This window comes from Oncorhynchus mykiss, chromosome 8 (genome assembly GCF_057628025.1).
Source record: "Oncorhynchus mykiss isolate SJ-2025 chromosome 8, ASM5762802v1, whole genome shotgun sequence".
Classification (NCBI taxonomy): Eukaryota; Metazoa; Chordata; class Actinopteri; order Salmoniformes; family Salmonidae; genus Oncorhynchus; species Oncorhynchus mykiss.
This window is the reverse complement of record NC_143029.1, coordinates 12029262-12047299: the sequence shown is the minus strand read 5'-3', so window position 1 is coordinate 12047299 and position 18038 is coordinate 12029262. Positions and strand designations below refer to the sequence as shown.

The 18038-nt window shown below is 44.2% G+C and overlaps 1 protein-coding gene across 1 annotated transcript in view; it reads left to right on the top strand.

Annotated features, from left to right (window-relative positions):
* Positions 1-283: 283 nt before the first annotated feature.
* Positions 284-18038, top strand: part of LOC110529367 (glutamate receptor ionotropic, kainate 2) — a 176921-nt gene continuing 159166 nt past the window's right edge. Inside the window, exon 1 of the mRNA XM_021611507.3 lies at positions 284-1036. Coding sequence (XP_021467182.1) covers positions 916-1036 — 121 coding nt within the window. The 5' untranslated portion in view covers positions 284-915. The remainder of the gene's footprint in view (positions 1037-18038) is intronic.

The following is an 18038-nucleotide window of genomic DNA, read 5'->3' as shown; positions in this document are numbered from 1 at the left end:
GTTTCACATCATCCTTTGGATGAATGGGTAAGCTGTTGTGGAGCAGTACAATCCACCAGGAACGTCTTCCACAGTCACACCATTACGCCTAAATCATAGTTCACAGACGATGAGACGCTATAGTCTGGCGTTCCATTACATAGCGACAGTGGTTATGACCCTGAGAGAACAGTCTTGCTCTGTGTGGATAGGCTACTTGCGCAGAACGATGTAAAAACGCGCACAAGCGTTACATAATCAAAACGGGTGGGTGGATGGTATTAACCGAGGAACTCATAACGTTGTAAAAGAGCAGTTAATTTGGGATGCAGATAAGGATATGTGGAACACTGTTGACGGCGGAACCTGTGACACATTCTCTCTGTCTCTCTCTCTCTCTCTCTCTCTCTCTCTCTCTCTCTCTCTCTCTCTCGCTCTTTGCCTCTCACCCTTCCATTCCCCCTCTTCTGTAGGATATTTCTCTGGCGCGCGCGCTCACACTAACCTTGGCTCGACGTCAGAGGCTGTGCAGCAGTGCAGTATAATGTGAGAGTAGGCAACATAAAGTGCCTCATAGGCTGCTATTGCGATTCAGCTCTGCTTGGCGCTCTCCGCTGCTCCCCTACCAACGCTCTTCACGTGTGGGTATCCGGCTGCCCGTGTCTCACCTCCGCTAGGCACCGGCCCATGTATGGGCCCCCACCGGTTTGTAACGCCCGTCATGGATGTCCCGCCGTCTCTTGAACTGGAGGATCGTTTCTTGGCGCAGTGAAGTAGGGAATCATGCCGGGACTGCTAATGGATTTAGGGGAAGCGCGAGTGACCATGCCGTGATCCTGCGCGTGGGCTGCCATCACCCTGCCGAAAGACCGTAGACCGAATTCCGGGCGAATCAAAAGCGTACGGGGGATCACCACTGTGCATTTTACAAACAACATGAAGATTACCTCCCCGCTGATAACTAGTCTCGTTTTCAGGTTCAACCTCAGACTGCTGCTCCCGCTTCTGATGCTGTTTCTGGGATACTCTCGCGGGATGCCGCACGTTTTAAGATATGGTAAGATACTTGTTGTTTGTAGTGGAGAAGAAAGGAGAAATGATCCGTTCACGTCTCATTGTTGTAGCCTTTAATGGTTCAGAGACTGGCCCTGTTTGTGCTTCATGGATACGTTGTGTTGACCCTTTGGCAGTGGCACCCTGTTGCCCCTTTCTTCACAAACATGGCAATTCGGACCCAAAATATTCATTCTAAGCAAAATGAAACACATGACAGATTCGAATTGACATTTAAATCACAGACTTTTACCCAGAATATTGGCCTATTGCACGACCCTCGTGGTCAAACAAACAACATAATCACTGGATGGCGTGTATTAAGGCCAATTTCACTGAGAACCGGCGAGCGTGAGTGTTGGTGTAATAATAATATAAGGTGAATGGTTGGGTTCCCTTAGTTTGCTGTGTCATATGTGAACCTATTTAATACAAATAGTCCACATCTATATGCAACAGCTTGAGGCGTAGTGCTACAAACAAAACACACGTTAGCCGGTATATATGACCAGAAGTGTTGTTGGATATGGTGTCAGTCTCTCGACAGCGAACGGTTTCATTTAGAGAGAGGTAGCCTACTCCTTCTATTGGTTACATCAATTAAACTATAGGATAAATTAACACAGTAACTAGGCTACAAAAAGCTCCCGATTCATTTTTCCTCTGGGGGTCCCTTAAAAATAAGTGTTGCTTTACTTTCAGTAACGGCTATTTTGTAGGATGTGTAGGCCTATGACATGAGCTCGTTTTAAAATTCCCAGCATTCGTGGTTTTAAGGGAGTCTATTAATATGTACTCCTACACATACACTATCTCCCAACTAGCTGTATAGGCCTAGAACACACAGGGGATTTCGGTACCTCTATGACCTTTTAAACGGCTGACACCCCAACATGTCTTCCTCGGTAAATGTAAGAGAGTCGGGGTTCAATCAATCACTTACAAGGCCAATCAATAGGGCTGCAAGGGGCGGTAGTTTTTGACCCATTCAAATTACCAGTTATTGATTGAGAAGGTTGCCTAGTATATTTTAGTAAGGTATAGCATAAGCCTAAACAGCCAATGTCTTGTCAGTCATTGTTTGAATAGTCGCGAGACCGTCTTCGAGTGATCACGATGGGCCGTTCCTCAAAGCGGATGTCATCTAATGTTGACAACACACTCTGACAAACATAATGTCCCCGGAGGCTTCTGTTTAAAAGTCAGCCCGCGTCCGCACGAGCCGCCACTATGGCAAAGTGATGTGGTTGTGTTACTGCTACTCGCACCTGCCCGCTACAGCCTTCTCCTGCATGTCCTCGCGCGCTTACCGATTTCCCTTCTTGCACGCTGTCTGACAGGGATGTTGTGGCTGCGGGCAGCGCATGGGATTCATGCCCATCTCCTGAGATCTCTTGCTCAGGGCTAAGCAGCGTGGTCGCTGGGATTTCGTCCCTGCAGCGTCAGACCGAAGCGTCATTGTCGCTATGCCAAGATGCATATTGTGCGGCTTGAATTGCTAGATACAGCGAGCTACAAGTAGGAACGCTCAGTTCAGCACCATGGACAGCGACTCGCTTCAACCGCGCGCGGGCCCTGTTGCTATTTCAAACCTTTGTTAATCATTTTAAGGCAACAACCAATTAGTTAATTAGTGAGTTCTCATTTTCCTTTAGACTATTTCCATAAAATACACTACATGGTCAAAAGTATGTGGACATCAGCTCGTCGAACATCTCATTCAAAAATCAATATGGAGTTGGTACCCCCTTTGTTGCTATAAAAGCGTCCACTCTTCTGGGAAGGCTTTCCACTAGATGTTGGAACATTGCCGCGGGGACTTGCTTCCATTCAGCCACAAGAGCATTAGTGAGGTATGGCATTGATGTTGGATGATTAGGCCTGGCTCGCAGTCTGCATTCCAATTCATCCCAAAGGTGTTCGATGGGGTTGAGGTCTGTGCAGGTCAGTTCTTCCGCACCGATCTTGACAAACCATTTCTGTATGGACCTCACTTTGTGCATGGGGGAATTTTTATGCTGAAAGAGGAAAGGGCCTTCCCCAAACTATTGACACAAAGTTGGAAGCACAGAATCGTCAGGAATGTAATGCTGTAGCATTAAGAGTTCCCTTTACTGTAACTAAGGGGCCTATCCCGAACCATGAAAACAGCCCTAGATCATTTTTCCTCCTCCACCAAACTTTACAGTTGATACAATGCATTTACCTGGAATCTGCCAAACCCAGGTTTGTCTGTCGGACTGCCAGATGGTTCAGCGTGATTCATCACTGCAGAGAACGTGTTTCCACTGCTCCAGAGTCCAATGGCAGTGAGCTTTACACCACTTCAGCCGACACTTGGCATTGTGCATGGTGATCTTAGCCTTGTGTTCGGCTGCTCGGCCATGGAAACCCATTTCATGAAGCTCCCAACAAACAGTTATTGTGCTGACGTTGCTTCCAGAGGCAGTTTGGAACTTGGTAGTGAGTGTTACAACCGAGGACAGATGAATTGTACGCACTACGCACTTCAAGACTTGGCGGTCCCGGTCTGTGAGCTTGTGTAACCTACCACTTCACGGCTGAGTCCTTTGTATTGGTGTAGACTTGACGGACCAGAAGGGATTCATTCCCTCACAAACCAAAAGGAGAAAGCAATATTTTCTCTGGTAGGCACAACCTACCTGGCACCTCTACAAACAATAACCTCAAGTCAAAAGCGTTAAAACGGTCAGCTATGGGCCCTTATAAAGACAGGTGTGTGCCTTTCCTAATCATGTCCAATCAATTGAATTTACCACAGGTGGACTCCAATCAAGTTGTAGAAACATCTCAAGGATGATCAATGGAAACAGCATGGACCTGAGCTCAATTTCGGGTCTCATAGCAAAGGGTCTGAATACATACAGTTGAAGTCATACACCTTAGCAAAAATACATTTAAACTCAGTTTTTCATAATTCCTGACATTTAAACCTAGTAAGAATTCCCTGTCTTAGGTCAGTTAATTCACCACTTTATTTTAAGAATGTGAAATGTCAGAATAATAGTAGAGAATTATTTATTTCAGCTTTGATTTCTTTCATCACATTCCCAGTGGGTCAGAAGTTTACATACACTGAATTAGTATTCGGTAGCATTGCCTTTGAATTGTTTAACTTGGGTCAAATGTTTCGGCTAGCCTTCCACAAGCTTCCCACAATAAGTTAAATTAATTTTTTCAAATTCCTCCTGACAGAGCTGGTGTAACTGAGTCAGGTTTTTAGGCCTCCTTACTCACACGTGCTTTTTCAGTTCTGCCCACAAATTTTCTATGTGATTGACATCAGGGCTTTGTGATGGCCACTCCAATACCTTGACTTTGTTGTCCTTAAGCAATTTTACGACAACTTTAGAAGTATGCTTGGGGTCATTTTCCATTCGGAAAACCCATTTGCTACCAAGCTTTAACTTCCTGACTGGTGTCTTGAGATGTAGCTTCAATATATCTACATAATTTTTCTTTCCTCATGATGCCATCTATTTTGTGAAGTGCACCGATCCTTCTTGCAGCAAAGCACGCCCACAACATGATGCTGCCACCCTTGTGTTTCAAGGTTGGGGTGGTGTTCGTCTGCTTGCAAGCCTCCCCTTTCTCCTCCAAACATAACGATGGTCATTATGGCCAAACAGTTCTATTTTTAATTCATCAGACCAGAGGACATTTCTCCAAAAACTACAATCTTTGTCCCCATGTGCAGTTGCAAACCGTAGTCTGGTTTTTTTTATTTTTTTTTATCGATATAGGACTCGTTATACTGTGGATATAGATACATTTTTACCTGTTTCCTCCAGCATCTTCACAAGGTCCTCTGCTGTTGTTCTGGGATTGATTTGCACTTTTCGCACCAAAGTGCGTTCATCTCTAGGAGACAGAACGCGTCTCCTTCCTTAGCGGTATGGCGGCTGCGTGGTCCCATGGTGTTTATACTTGCGTACGATTGTTTGTACCGATGAACGTGGTACCTTCAGGTGTTTGGAAATTGCTCCCAAGGATGAACCAGACTTGTGGAGGTCTACAATTTTTTGCTGAGGTCTTGGCTGATTTCTTTTGATTTTCCCATGATGTCAAGCAAAGAGGCACTGAGTTTGAAGGTAGGCATTGAAATATATCCTTAGGTACACCTCCAATTGACTCAAATTATGTAAATTAGCTTATCTTAAGCTTCTAAAGCCATGACATTATTTCTGGAATTTTCCCAGCTGTTTAAAGGCACAGTCAACTTAGTGTATGTAAACTTCTGACCCACTGGAATTGTGATAATGAATTACAAGTGAAATAATCTGTCTGTAAACAATTGTTGGAAAAATTACTTGTGTCATGCACAAAGTAGATGTCTTAACCGACTTGCCAAAACTATAGTTTGTTGACAAGAAATTTGTGGAGTGGTTGAAAAATGACTTTTAATGACTCCTACCTAAGTGTATGTAAACTTCCGACTTCAACTGTAGTTTTATATTTATGACATTTTAATTTACATATTTATAACTGTTGATTTAGCCTACTTATCCCATTTTTTGTTGCCTATGCTGTGTTAGAGTTCAATATGAATGGCTCTGCTGTGTTAGAGTTCAATATGAATGCCTCTGCTGTGTTAGAGTTCAATATAAATGGCTCTGCTGTGTTACAGTGCAATATGATTGGCTCTGCTGTGTTAGAGTTCAATATGAATGGCTCTGCTGTGTTACAGTGCAGTGTGAATTGCTCTGCTGTGTTACAGTGCAGTATGAATGGCTCTGCTGTGTTAGAGTGCAATATGGGGCCTTCCGAGTGGCTCAGTCATCTAATGCGCTGCATTTCAGTTGTAGAGGCGTCACTACAGACCCGGGTTAGACCGGAAGACCCTTGAGGCGGGGCGAAATTCACCCAGCGTCACTGAGCACTGCCCCTATATACAGGACCTTCCACCCCCACCTGGGATATGGATGCTTGATGAAAACCTAGGGGTCAAAACGTTGTTGTAAATAAATATCACCTGGGAGCAGGAGCAGTGCAGCGTTTTCCTTTCTGTTGTCCATGAGTTTGCCTACAACTCCAGCACCTGTGGAAAGTACCTGGATGTGCGTATGTTCTACAGCTTTTGTACTCCCACTATTTGGCTCCTACTCTATTCCATGTATTTATGCAGCACTTCCTGTCTGGCTATAATCCTGGTGCACTCTGGGTACAGAGAGGTCATTTCCCCTGGGGTGCTGTGTCCTGCTACTGCCCCCTATTCAAACTAGTGCACGCACACACGCACACATGCACACATCACACACATCACACACGTACGCACACACACACACACACACACACACACACACACACACACACACACACACACACACACACACACACACACACACACACACACACACACATACACGCACGTACGCACACACACACACACAGCCCAACCCCCCCCCCCCCCCCCGCCGTCCATCCTCACAGGCACTGACCAGACCCTTGTAACACCAGCGCTCTGACTGTCGAGGTCAAGGCCTTTTCACTGAAGAACACAGAGACAAATTCAACTCTGTGTATTACCACTGCCTTTGCCAAGTGGAGTGACAAGTACAGTAAGTCCTAGCTAGCTGATCTGGCCCTCAGCTGTTGTTCCATAGATGCCCACACAGCTCCGAGGACATCTGCATTTAGAACTGCACTATCGGGTGGATAAGGGCTGAGAGGACTGAGAAGTTGCCATGTAGTGTCACTGTCATCAAGTTGTGGTTGCAAGGGCTTAGTGGGGTAGCGAATGGGTCTGGAAACACAATGGTGTGGGTTTGATTCCTGCATGGGTCACATCACATGTACATATACAGTACCAGTCAAAAGTTTGGACACACCTACTCATTCAAGGGTTTATCTTAATTTTTACTATTTTCTACATTGTAGAATAATAGTGAAGACATCAAAACAATGAAATAACACATATGGAATCATGTAGAATGCAAAAAAAGTGTTAAACAAATCAAAATATATTTGATTCTTCAAAGTTGCCACCCTTTACCTTCATTATAGTTTTGCACACGCTTGGCATTCTCTCAACCAGCTTCACCTGGAATGCTTTTCCAAACGTCTTAAAGGAGTTCCCACATATGCTGAGCACTTGTTAACTGCTTTTCCTTCTTTCTGCGGTCCAACTCATCCCAAACCATCTCAATTGGGTTGAGGTTGGGGGATTGTGGAGGCCAGGTTAACTGATACAGCACTCCATCACTCTCCTTCTTGGTCAAATAGCACCTACACAGCCTGGAGGTGTGTTTGGGGTCATTGTCCTGTTGAAAAACAAACAAATGATAGTCCCTCTAAGCGCAAACCAGATGGGATGGCATATCATTGCAGAATGCTGTGGTAGCCATTCTGGTTAAGTGTGCCTTGAATTCGAAATAAATCACTGACAGCGTCACCAGCAAAGCAGCCCCACACCATCACACCTCCTCCTCCATGCTTCACAGTGGGAACAGCACATGCAGAGATCATCCATTCACCTACTCTGCGTCTCACAAAAACAAGGCGGTTGGAACCAAAAATCTATAATTTGGATTTATCAGATCAAAGGACAGATTTCCACCAGCCTAATATCCATTGCTCGTGTTTCTTGGCCCAAGCATGTATATTCTTATGATTGCTGTCCTTTAGTAGTGCTTTTTTGCAGCAATTTGACCATGAAGTCCTGATTCACGCAGTCTGCTCTGAACAGTTTATGCTGAGATGTGACTGTTACTTGAACTCTATGAAACATTTATTTGGACTGTAATCTGAGGTGCAGTTAACTCTAATGAATTTGTCCTCTGCAGCAGAGGTAACTCTGGGTCTTCCTTTCCTGCGGCAGTCCTCATGAGAGCTAGTTTCATCAGAGCGCTTGGATGGTTTTTGCGACTGCACTTGAAGAAACTTTCAAAGTTCTTGAAATAATCTGTATGGACCTCTTTGTGTCTTAAAGTAATGATGTACTGTCCTTTCCCTTTCCCTTATTTGAGCTGTTCTTGCAATAATATGGACTTGGTCTTTTACCAAATAGGGCTATCTTCTGCATTCCACCCCTATCTTGTCACAACACAACTGATTGGCTCAAATGCATTAAGAAGGAAAGCATTTCCACAAATTAACTTTTAACAAGGCACACCTGTTAATTTAAATGCATTCCAGGTGACTTCCTCATGAAGCTGGTTGAGAGAATGTCAAGAGTGTGTAAAGCTCAAATATCAAATATATTTTGATGTGTTTAACACTTTTTTTGTTTATTACATGATACCATATGTGTTATTTCACAGCTTTGATGTCTTAACTATTATTCTACAATGTAGAAAATAGAAAAAAATATGAAAAACCATTGAATGTGTAGATGTATCCAAACTTTTGACTGGTACTGTATATGTCACTGTCATGCTGATAGTTCTGCATGTTGCTGTGGATTAAAGCATGCTTTATGAATCCCACGTGTGCCACTTAAACAGAATATATATATATATATATACACAGTGGGGCAAAAAAGTATTTAGTCAGACTCCAATTGTGCAAGTTCTCCCACTTAAAAAGATGAGAGAGGCCTGTAATTTTCATCATAGGTACACTTCAACTATGACAGACAAAATGAGAGAAAAAAATCGAGAAAATCACATTGTAGGATTTTTAATGAATTTGTTTGCAAATGATGGTGGAAGATAAGTATTTGGTCAATAACAAAAGTTTCTCAATACTTTGTTATATACCCTTTGTTGGCAATGACAGAGGTCAAACGTTTTCTGTAAGTCTTCACAAGGTTTTCACACACTGTTGCTGGTATTTTGGCCCATTCCTCCATGCAGAGCTCCTCTAGAGCAGTGATGTTTTGGGGCTGTTGCTGGGCAACACGGACTTTCAACTACCTCCAAAGATTTTCTATGTGGTTGAGATCTGGAGACTGGCTAGGCCACTCCAGGACCTTGAAATGCTTCTTACGAAGCCACTCCTTGGTTGCCCAGGCGATGTGTTTGGGATCATTGTCATGCTGAAAGACCCAGCCACGTTTCATCTTCAATGCCCTTGCTGATGGATACATGATACATGGCCCCAGTCATTCTTTCCTTTACACGGATCAGTCGTCCTGGTCCCTTTGCAGAAAAACAACCCCAAAGCATGATGTTTCCACCCCCATGCTTCACAGTTTGTATGGTGTTCTTTGGATGCAACTCAGCATTCTTTGTTCTCCAAACACGACAAGTTGAGTTTTTACCAAAGAGTTCTATTTTGGTTTCATCTGACCATATGACATTCTCCCAATCTTCTTCTGGATCATCCAAATGCTCTCTAACAAACTTCAGACGGGCCTGGACATGTACTGGCTTATGCAGGGGGACACGTCTGGCACTGCAGGATTTGAGTCCCTGGCGGCGTAGTGTGTTACTGATGGTAGGCTTTGTTACTTTGGTCCCAGCTCTCTGCAGGTCATTCACTAGGTCCCCCCGTGTGGTTCTGGGATTTTTGCTCACCGTTCTTGTGATCATTTTGACCTCACTGGGTGAGATCTTGCGTGGAGCCCCAGATTGAGGGAGATTATCAGTGGTCTTGTATGTCTTCCATTTCCTAATACTTGCTCCCACAGTTGATTTCTTCAAACTAAGCTGCTTACCTATTGCAGATTCAGTCTTCCCAGCCTGGTGCAGGTCTAAAATGTTGTTTCTGGTGTCCTTTGACAGCTCTTTGGTCTTGGCCATAGTGGAGTTTGGAGTGTGACTGTTTAAGGTTGTGGACAAGTGTCTTTTATACTGATAACAAGTTCAAACAGGTGCCATTAATACAGGTAACAAGTGGAGGACAGAGGAGCCTCTTAAAGAAGAAGTTACAGGTCTGTGAGAGCCAGAAATCTTGCTTGTTTGTAGGTGACCAAATACTTATTTTCCACCATAATTTGCAAATAAATTCATAACAAATCCTACAATGTGATTTTCTGGATTTTTTCTGTCATAGTTGAAGTGTACCTATGATGAAAATTACAGGCCTCTCTCATCTTTTTAAGTGGGAAAACTTGCACAACTGGTGGCTGACTAAATACTTTTTTGCCCCACTGTAGATATATCTCAACGTTTGACAGTTTTGTTTGTTGCTTTGGATACTGATGTATGCTAAATCCAGCAGCTAAATGGCCATATTTAAATGGCGGCAATTTAGCTCCTTCATTATATAGTAAGATTGTTTTCTTGAATGACAAGTTGTTTTCTTGAAATGACAAGATTCTGTTGTTCAGGGATGATGTTGGTTCTGAAGCTTAGTGAGCATCAACCAGCTCTACGTTTACAGCTACTTCACTACCCACAGTAGAAAAAGTATATGCCCCCTTTCTAATTTTCTCTACTTTTGCACATTTTTGTTACTGAATGTTATCAGAACTTCAACCTGAAACTTAATATTAGATAAAGGGAACTTGAGTGAACAAATAACACAACAATTACATACTTGTTTAATTTATTTCTTAAAGAAAAATATGCAACACCCAATGCCCCTGTGTGAAAAAGTAATTGCCCCCTTACGCTCAATAACTGGTTGTGCCACCTATAATTGCAATGACTACAACCAAATGCTTACAACCAACGTAATTGTTGATCCGTCTCACGTCGCTGTGGAGGAAAGCCCACATACGCTTGAAAGCCCCCACATATCGCTGAGTTAAAGCAGTTCTGCATACAAGAGTGGGACAAAATGTCTCCACAGCGATGTGAGAGACTGATCAACAACTACAGGATGTGTTTGGTTGCAGTCATTGTAGCTAAAAGGTGGAACAACCAGTTATTGAGTGTAAGGGAGCAATTACTTTTACACAGGGGGGAATTGGGTGTTGCATAACTTTGTTCATTAAATAAATAAATAAAACAAGTATCCTTTTTTTGTTATTTGTAAACTCAGATTCCGATATCTAATATTAGGTTTTGGTTGAAGACCTGATAACATTCAGTCCCAAAAATATGCAAAAGTAGAGAAAATCAGAAAGGGGGAAATCATTTTTCACGGCATGAGATGTTATGGGAATTGCTTTTCCATGCTGTTAGTCATATTGGTACAATTGGTATAGGACACACACACACACACACACACACACACACACACACACACACACACACACACACACACACACACACACACACACACACACACACACACACACACACACACACACACACACACACATCTATGTTAGTCATTACCATAATAAGAGTTTGGTCATGCTATCGACGCATGACTCACAATTACAATCCGTTAACCATTTGACACCTTCTCTAAAGTCTTGATCAGAGTTTTACAGGTGGTCACGTTTTATATCCATCTCATCTCTCAACGTAGAGCATCTATGGAAAAACGGGATCGCAATGACATTGAGTGAGTGCAGTAATCTCTATTATCAGGGAAAGTGGATAGGCTTCTGTCGAGCTGGAGAGTGATGCTGTTTTATTATTATCCATACCATCATCTCACTTCCGTACCCAAAGCACATCCCCAGGAGCTTGACAATGGCTGGAAGCAATGTTTACTCTGTGAAACCTCGTGTAATTTTCAAGGCTTTGCTTTGTTGATAAGAAGCCCCCAAACTCATTTAGACTGTTACATTTCCTTAACATTTTCTTTGCTTTATTTTCATTTAAGCTAGGTCTAACATATGATATTGTCTTTTGGAGTCTGTTTGGCTCATACAGCACAGAGTTTCATTTTAGTTGACTTTAGTTTTCATTTCAGTTTCATTTGATTTGAGCCCTTTTCTGGTATTTTAGAAGGGAAAAGTAATTTTCTGTAGAGAGTCGAGTTATACATTTGATTGTTTTGAGAATATTTAACACATTTTCTTTTCCCTCTGTCCATTTTCACTTTGAGAAATTACAGGGGGGGAATTTAGGGATTTGATAGTTAATTGACTTTATTTGCTTTTGCGCCCCCAGTCTGAATTATCAGCTGCTCGCTGGAGTTTAGTTTGGGATTGCAGGAATTATGGATATTACCCCGTGTCACGGCACACTGCCAGCACCTTCACAGCAAAATACATTTAAATAAGCACAAAGCTGCTTAAAATATTCATGTCACTCCGCACTCTGTGCGCACCCGCACTCGCAGCTCACTCGCTTATAGAAATGTGAAACTGTCTCCTCACTCCTCTCGCAAATCATTTCCACGGTTTAAAAATACCCCGGACGAGGCTTTCAAGAACAAAGAGGGGGGGATCTACATTGCATTAAAATGCGGCTCCACACGTCAGGGTTTTGAAGCTAAGAGAACGAGATTTCTCGCAACGTATTTTATGGGCCTGTGTCTTTGAAGGAGCCCTTGGTTTGTGTGTGTGTGTGTGTGTGTATGTGTATGTGTATGTGTATGTGTGTGTATGTGTATGTGTATGTGTATGTGTGTGTGTGTGTGTGTGTGTGTGTGTGTGTGTGTGTGTGTGTGTATGTGTGTGTGTGTGTGTGTGTATGTGTGTGTGTGTGTGTGTGTGTGTGTGTGTGTGTGTGTGTGTGTGTGTGTGTGTGTGTGTGTGTGTGTGTGTGTGTGGTCATGCATCAAATAAAAAAAGTGGGGCCTTTTCTATGAAAAGTAATTCAAGTCGGCACTCTCCCTGTACTGCCATTTTGAAATGGGAAATATCTGTGAGCTGTGAAATTAGAAACATACAAGGGCATCTTTTAGTGCTCAGGGTTTTGTTGGTTTGAATGTCAATTAGGTAGAGTTGCATTGCTGAAGGATTAAGATGAAGTAACTTCTGGTTAGTTGTTAGGTCACAGAAATGTACAGGAAGGGGACAAAGGTGCAAACCCGTTTCACTAAACAACTACAGGACTACAGTCTGGTCTGGAGATGGGGAGGATTACAGTCTGGTCTGGAGATGGAGAGGACTACAGTCTGGTCTGGAGATGGAGAGGACTACAGTCTGGTCTGGAGATGGAGAGGACTACAGTCTGGTCTGGAGATGGAGAGGACTACAGTCTGGTCTGGAGATGGAGAGGACTACAGTCTGGTCTGGAGATGGAGAGGACTACAGTCTGTTCTGGAGATGGGGAGGACTACAGTCTGGTCTGGAGATGGGGAGGACTACAGTCTGGTCTGGAGAGGGAGAGGACTACAGTCTGGTCTGGAGATGGAGAGGACTACAGTCTGGTCTGGAGATGGAGAGGACTACAGTCTGGTCTGGAGATGGAGAGGACTACAGTCTGTTCTGGAGATGGAGAGGACTACAGTCTGGTCTGGAGATGGGGAGGACTACAGTCTGGTCTGGAGATGGGGAGGACTACAGTCTGGTCTGGAGATGGAGAGGACTACAGTCTGGTCTGGAGATGGAGAGGACTACAGTCTGGTCTGGAGATGGAGAGGACTACAGTCTGGTCTGGAGATGGAGAGGACTACAGTCTGGTCTGGAGATGGAGAGAACTACAGTCTGGTCTGGAGATGGAGAGGACTACAGTCTGGTCTGGAGATGGGGAGGACTACAGTCTGGTCTGGAGATGGGGAGGACTACAGTCTGGTCTGGAGATGGAGAGGACTACAGTCTGGTCTGGAGATGGGGAGGACTACAGTCTGGTCTGGAGATGGGGAGGACTACAGTCTGGTCTGGAGATTGAGAGGACTACAGTCTGGTCTGGAGATGGAGAGGACTACAGTCTGGTCTGGAGATGGAGAGGACTACAGTCTGGTCTGGAGATGGAGAGGACTACAGTCTGGTCTGGAGATGGAGAGGACTACAGTCTGTTCTGGAGATGGAGAGGACTACAGTCTGGTCTGGAGATGGAGAGGACTACAGTCTGGTCTGGAGATGGAGAGGACTACAGTCTGGTCTGGAGATGGAGAGGACTACAGTCTGGTCTGGAGATGGAGAGGACTACAGTCTGGTCTGGAGATGGGCACTCTGATGCACTTAAATGTGCATCGGAGTCCAGGTAGTTTCTATTATTGGAGTCTATGTAGTCCATCACTGTTTTAGAAAATAATGATAGTGACTGTCATCTAGGGATACCCTTGAAAATGATCCAAAATATTTTATTTATTTTTTATTTCACCTTTTATTTAACCAGGTAGGCAAGTTGAGAACAAGTTCTCATTTACAATTGCGACCTGGCCAAGATAAAGCAAAGCAGTTCGACAGATACAACAACACAGAGTTACACATGGAGTAAAACAAACATACAGTCAATAATAAAGTATAAACAAGTCTATATACAATGTGAGCAAATGAGGTGAGAAGGGAGGTAAAGGCAAAAAAGGCCTTGGTGGCAAGGTAAATACAATATAGCAAGTAAAACACTGGAATGGTAGTTTTGCAATGGAAGAATGTGCAAAGTAGAAATAAAAATAATGGGGTGCAAAGGAGCAAAATAAATAAATTAAATACAGTTGGGAAAGAGGTAGTTGATAGGGCTAAATTATAGGTGGGCTATGTACAGGTGCAGTAATCTGTGAGCTGCTCTGACAGTTGGTGCTTAAAGCTAGTGAGGGAGATAAGTGTTTCCAGTTTCAGAGATTTTTGTAGTTCGTTCCAGTCATTGGCAGCAGAGAACTGGAAAGAGAGGCGGCCAAAGAAAGAATTGGTTTTGGGGGTGACTAGAGAGATATACCTGCTGGAGCGTGTGCTACAGGTGGGAGATGCTATGGTGACCAGCGAGCTGAGATAAGGGGGGACTTTACCTAGCAGGGTCTTGTAGATGACATGGAGCCAGTGGGTTTGGCGACGAGTATGAAGCGAGGGCCAGCCAACGAGAGCGTACAGGTCGCAATGGTGGGTAGTATATGGGGCTTTGGTGACAAAACGGATTGCACTGTGATAGACTGCATCCAATTTGTTGAGTAGGGTATTGGAGGCTATTTTGTAAATGACATCGCCAAAGTCGAGGATTGGTAGGATGGTCAGTTTTACAAGGGTATGTTTGGCAGCATGAGTGAAGGATGCTTTGTTGCGAAATAGGAAGCCAATTCTAGATTTAACTTTGGATTGGAGATGTTTGATATGGGTCTGGAAGGAGAGTTTACAGTCTAACCAGACACCTAAGTATTTGTAGTTGTCCACGTATTCTAAGTCAGAGCCGTCCAGAGTAGTGATGTTGGACAGGCGGGTAGGTGAGGCAATCATTTGAGAAACCAAGGCTGTTGAGTCTGCCGATGAGGATGTGGTGATTGACAGAGTCGAAAGCCTTGGCCAGATCAATGAATACGGCTGCACAGTAATGTTTCTTATCGATGGCGGTTAAGATATCGTTTAGGACCTTGAGCGTGGCTGAGGTGCACCCATGACCAGCTCTGAAACCAGATTGCATAGCAGAGAAGGTATGGTGAGATTCAAAATGGTCGGTAATCTGTTTGTTGACTTGGCTTTCGAAGACCTTAGAAAGGCATGGTAGGATAGATATAGGTCTGTAGCAGTTTGGGTCAAGAGTGTCCCCCCCTTTGAAGAGGGGGATGACCGCAGCTGCTTTCCAATCTTTGGGAATCTCAGACGACACGAAAGAGAGGTTGAACAGGCTAGTAATAGGGGTGGCAACAATTTCGGCAGATAATTTTAGAAAGAAAGGGTCCAGATTGTCTAGCCCGGCTGATTTGTAGGGGTCCAGATTTTGCAGCTCTTTCAGAACATCAGCTGAATGGATTTGGGAGAAGGAGAAATGGGGAAGGCTTGGGCGAGTTGCTGTTGGGGGTGCAGTGCTGTTGACAGGGGTAGGAGTAGCCAGGTGGAAAGCATGGCCAGCAGTAGAAAAATGCTTATTGAAATTTTCAATTATGGTGGATTTATCAGTGGTGACAGTGTTTCCTATCTTCAGTGCAGTGGGCAGCTGGGAGGAGGTGTTCTTATTCTCCATGGACTTTACAGTGTCCCAGAAATTTTTTGAGTTAGTGTTGCAAGAAGCAAATTTCTGCTTGAAAAAGCTAGCCTTGGCTTTTCTAACTGCCTGTTTATAATGGTTTCTAGCTTCCCTGAACAGCTGCATATCACGGGGGCTGTTCGATGCTAATGCAGAACGCCATAGGATGTTTTTGTGTTGGTTAAGGGCAGTCAGGTCTGGGGAGAACCAAGGGCTATATCTGTTCCTGGTTCTAAATTTCTTGAATGGGGCATGTTTATTTAAGATGGTTAGGAAGGCATATTTAAAAAATATCCAGGCATCCTCTACTGACGGGATGAGGTCAATATCCTTCCAGGATACCCCGGCCAGGTCGATTAGAAAGGCCTGCTCGCTGAAGTGTTTCAGGGAGCGTTTTACAGTGATGAGAGGAGGTCGTTTGACCGCTGACCCATTACGGATGCAGGCAATGAGGCAGTGATCGCTGAGATCTTGGTTGAAGACAGCAGAGGTGTATTTAGAGGGGAAGTTGGTTAGGATGATATCTATGAGGGTGCCCATGTTTAAGGCTTTGGGGAGGTACCTGGTAGGTTCATTGATAATTTGTGTGAGATTGAGGGCATCAAGTTTAGATTGTAGGATGGCTGGGGTGTTAAGCATGTTCCAGTTTAGGTCGCCTAGCAGCACGAGCTCTGAAGATAGATGGGGGGCAATCAGTTCACATATGGTGTCCAGAGCACAGCTGGGGGCAGAGGGTGGTCTATAGCAGGCGGCAACGGTGAGAGACTTGTTTTTAGAGAGGTGGATTTTTAAAAGTAGAAGTTCAAATTGTTTGGGTACAGACCTGGATAGTAGGACAGAACTCTGCAGGCTATCTTTGCAGTAGATTGCAACACCGCCCCCTTTGGCAGTTCTATCTTGTCTGAAAATGTTGTAGTTTGGAATTAAAATGTCTGAATTTTTGGTGGTCTTCCTAAGCCAGGATTCAGACACAGCTAGAACATCCGGGTTGGCAGAGTGTGCTAAAGCAGTGAATAGAACAAACTTAGGGAGGAGGCTTCTAATGTTAACATGCATGAAACCAAGGCTATTACGGTTACAGAAGTCGTCAAAAGAGAGCGCCTGGGGAATAGGAGTGGAGCTAGGCACTGCAGGGCCTGGATTCACCTCTACATCGCCAGAGGAACATAGGAGGAGTAGAATAAGGGTGCGACTAAAAGCAATAAGAATTGGTCGTCTAGAACGTCTGGAACAGAGAGGGGCGATAAAATAGCATCAAGGTATAATGTACAGACAAAGGTAAGGTAGGATGTGAATACAGTGGAGGTAAACCTAGGTATTGAGTGATGAAGAGAGAGATATTGTCTCTAGAAACATCATTGAAACCAGGAGATGTCATTGCATGTGTGGGTGGTGGAACTAATAGGTTGGATAAGGTATAGTGAGCAGGACTAGAGGCTCTACAGTGAAATAAGCCAATAAACACTAACCAGAACAGCAATGGACAAGACATATTGACATTAAGGAGAGGCATGCTTAGTCGAGTGATCAAAAGGGTCCAGTGAGTGGAGAGGTTGGTTGAGGGTCACGGCGATTTAGACAGCTAGCCAAGCCAACCGGTAGCAAGCTAGCATAGGATGGAGTCTGTTGTTAGCCACCTCTTGCATTCGGTCAGTAGATTAGTGGGGTTCCGTGAGGTAGAGGGGATTAATCCAAATCACACAACAACAACAAAAATAAGAACAATAGATATAGTTATAGAGGCCCGAGAAGAAAACATAATAATAATAAAAATAAATAAATTGTCCGATTGTCTATTCAGATAGCAGCCGGTAAGACAGCTAACGGTTAGCGGGCCGCAGATGGGCGTTCAGGTAACGTCGCGACAGAGGAGCCAGCCGGATCTCCTTCAGGTAGATAACGTCGGCAGTCCAGTTGTGAAGGCCCAGTGGGGCTCCGCGTAGGCAGTGAAACGGGTCCGGATAGGTGACTGCAGCCCAGGAGTGAATGATGGAACTCAGGAGTGATTGACGGAGCTGGCTAGCACCGGAACAATCGATGTTTGCTCCGGAATCGACGAAAGCCGACTGTCACACGGATAGCAGCTAGCTAGCTGTGAGATCCGGGTATGAATGTCCAGAGAGCAGTTGAAATCCAGGGACATGGAGAGAAAAATTGGTCCGGTATGTTCCGTTCCGAGCCGCGCTGCGCCGTACA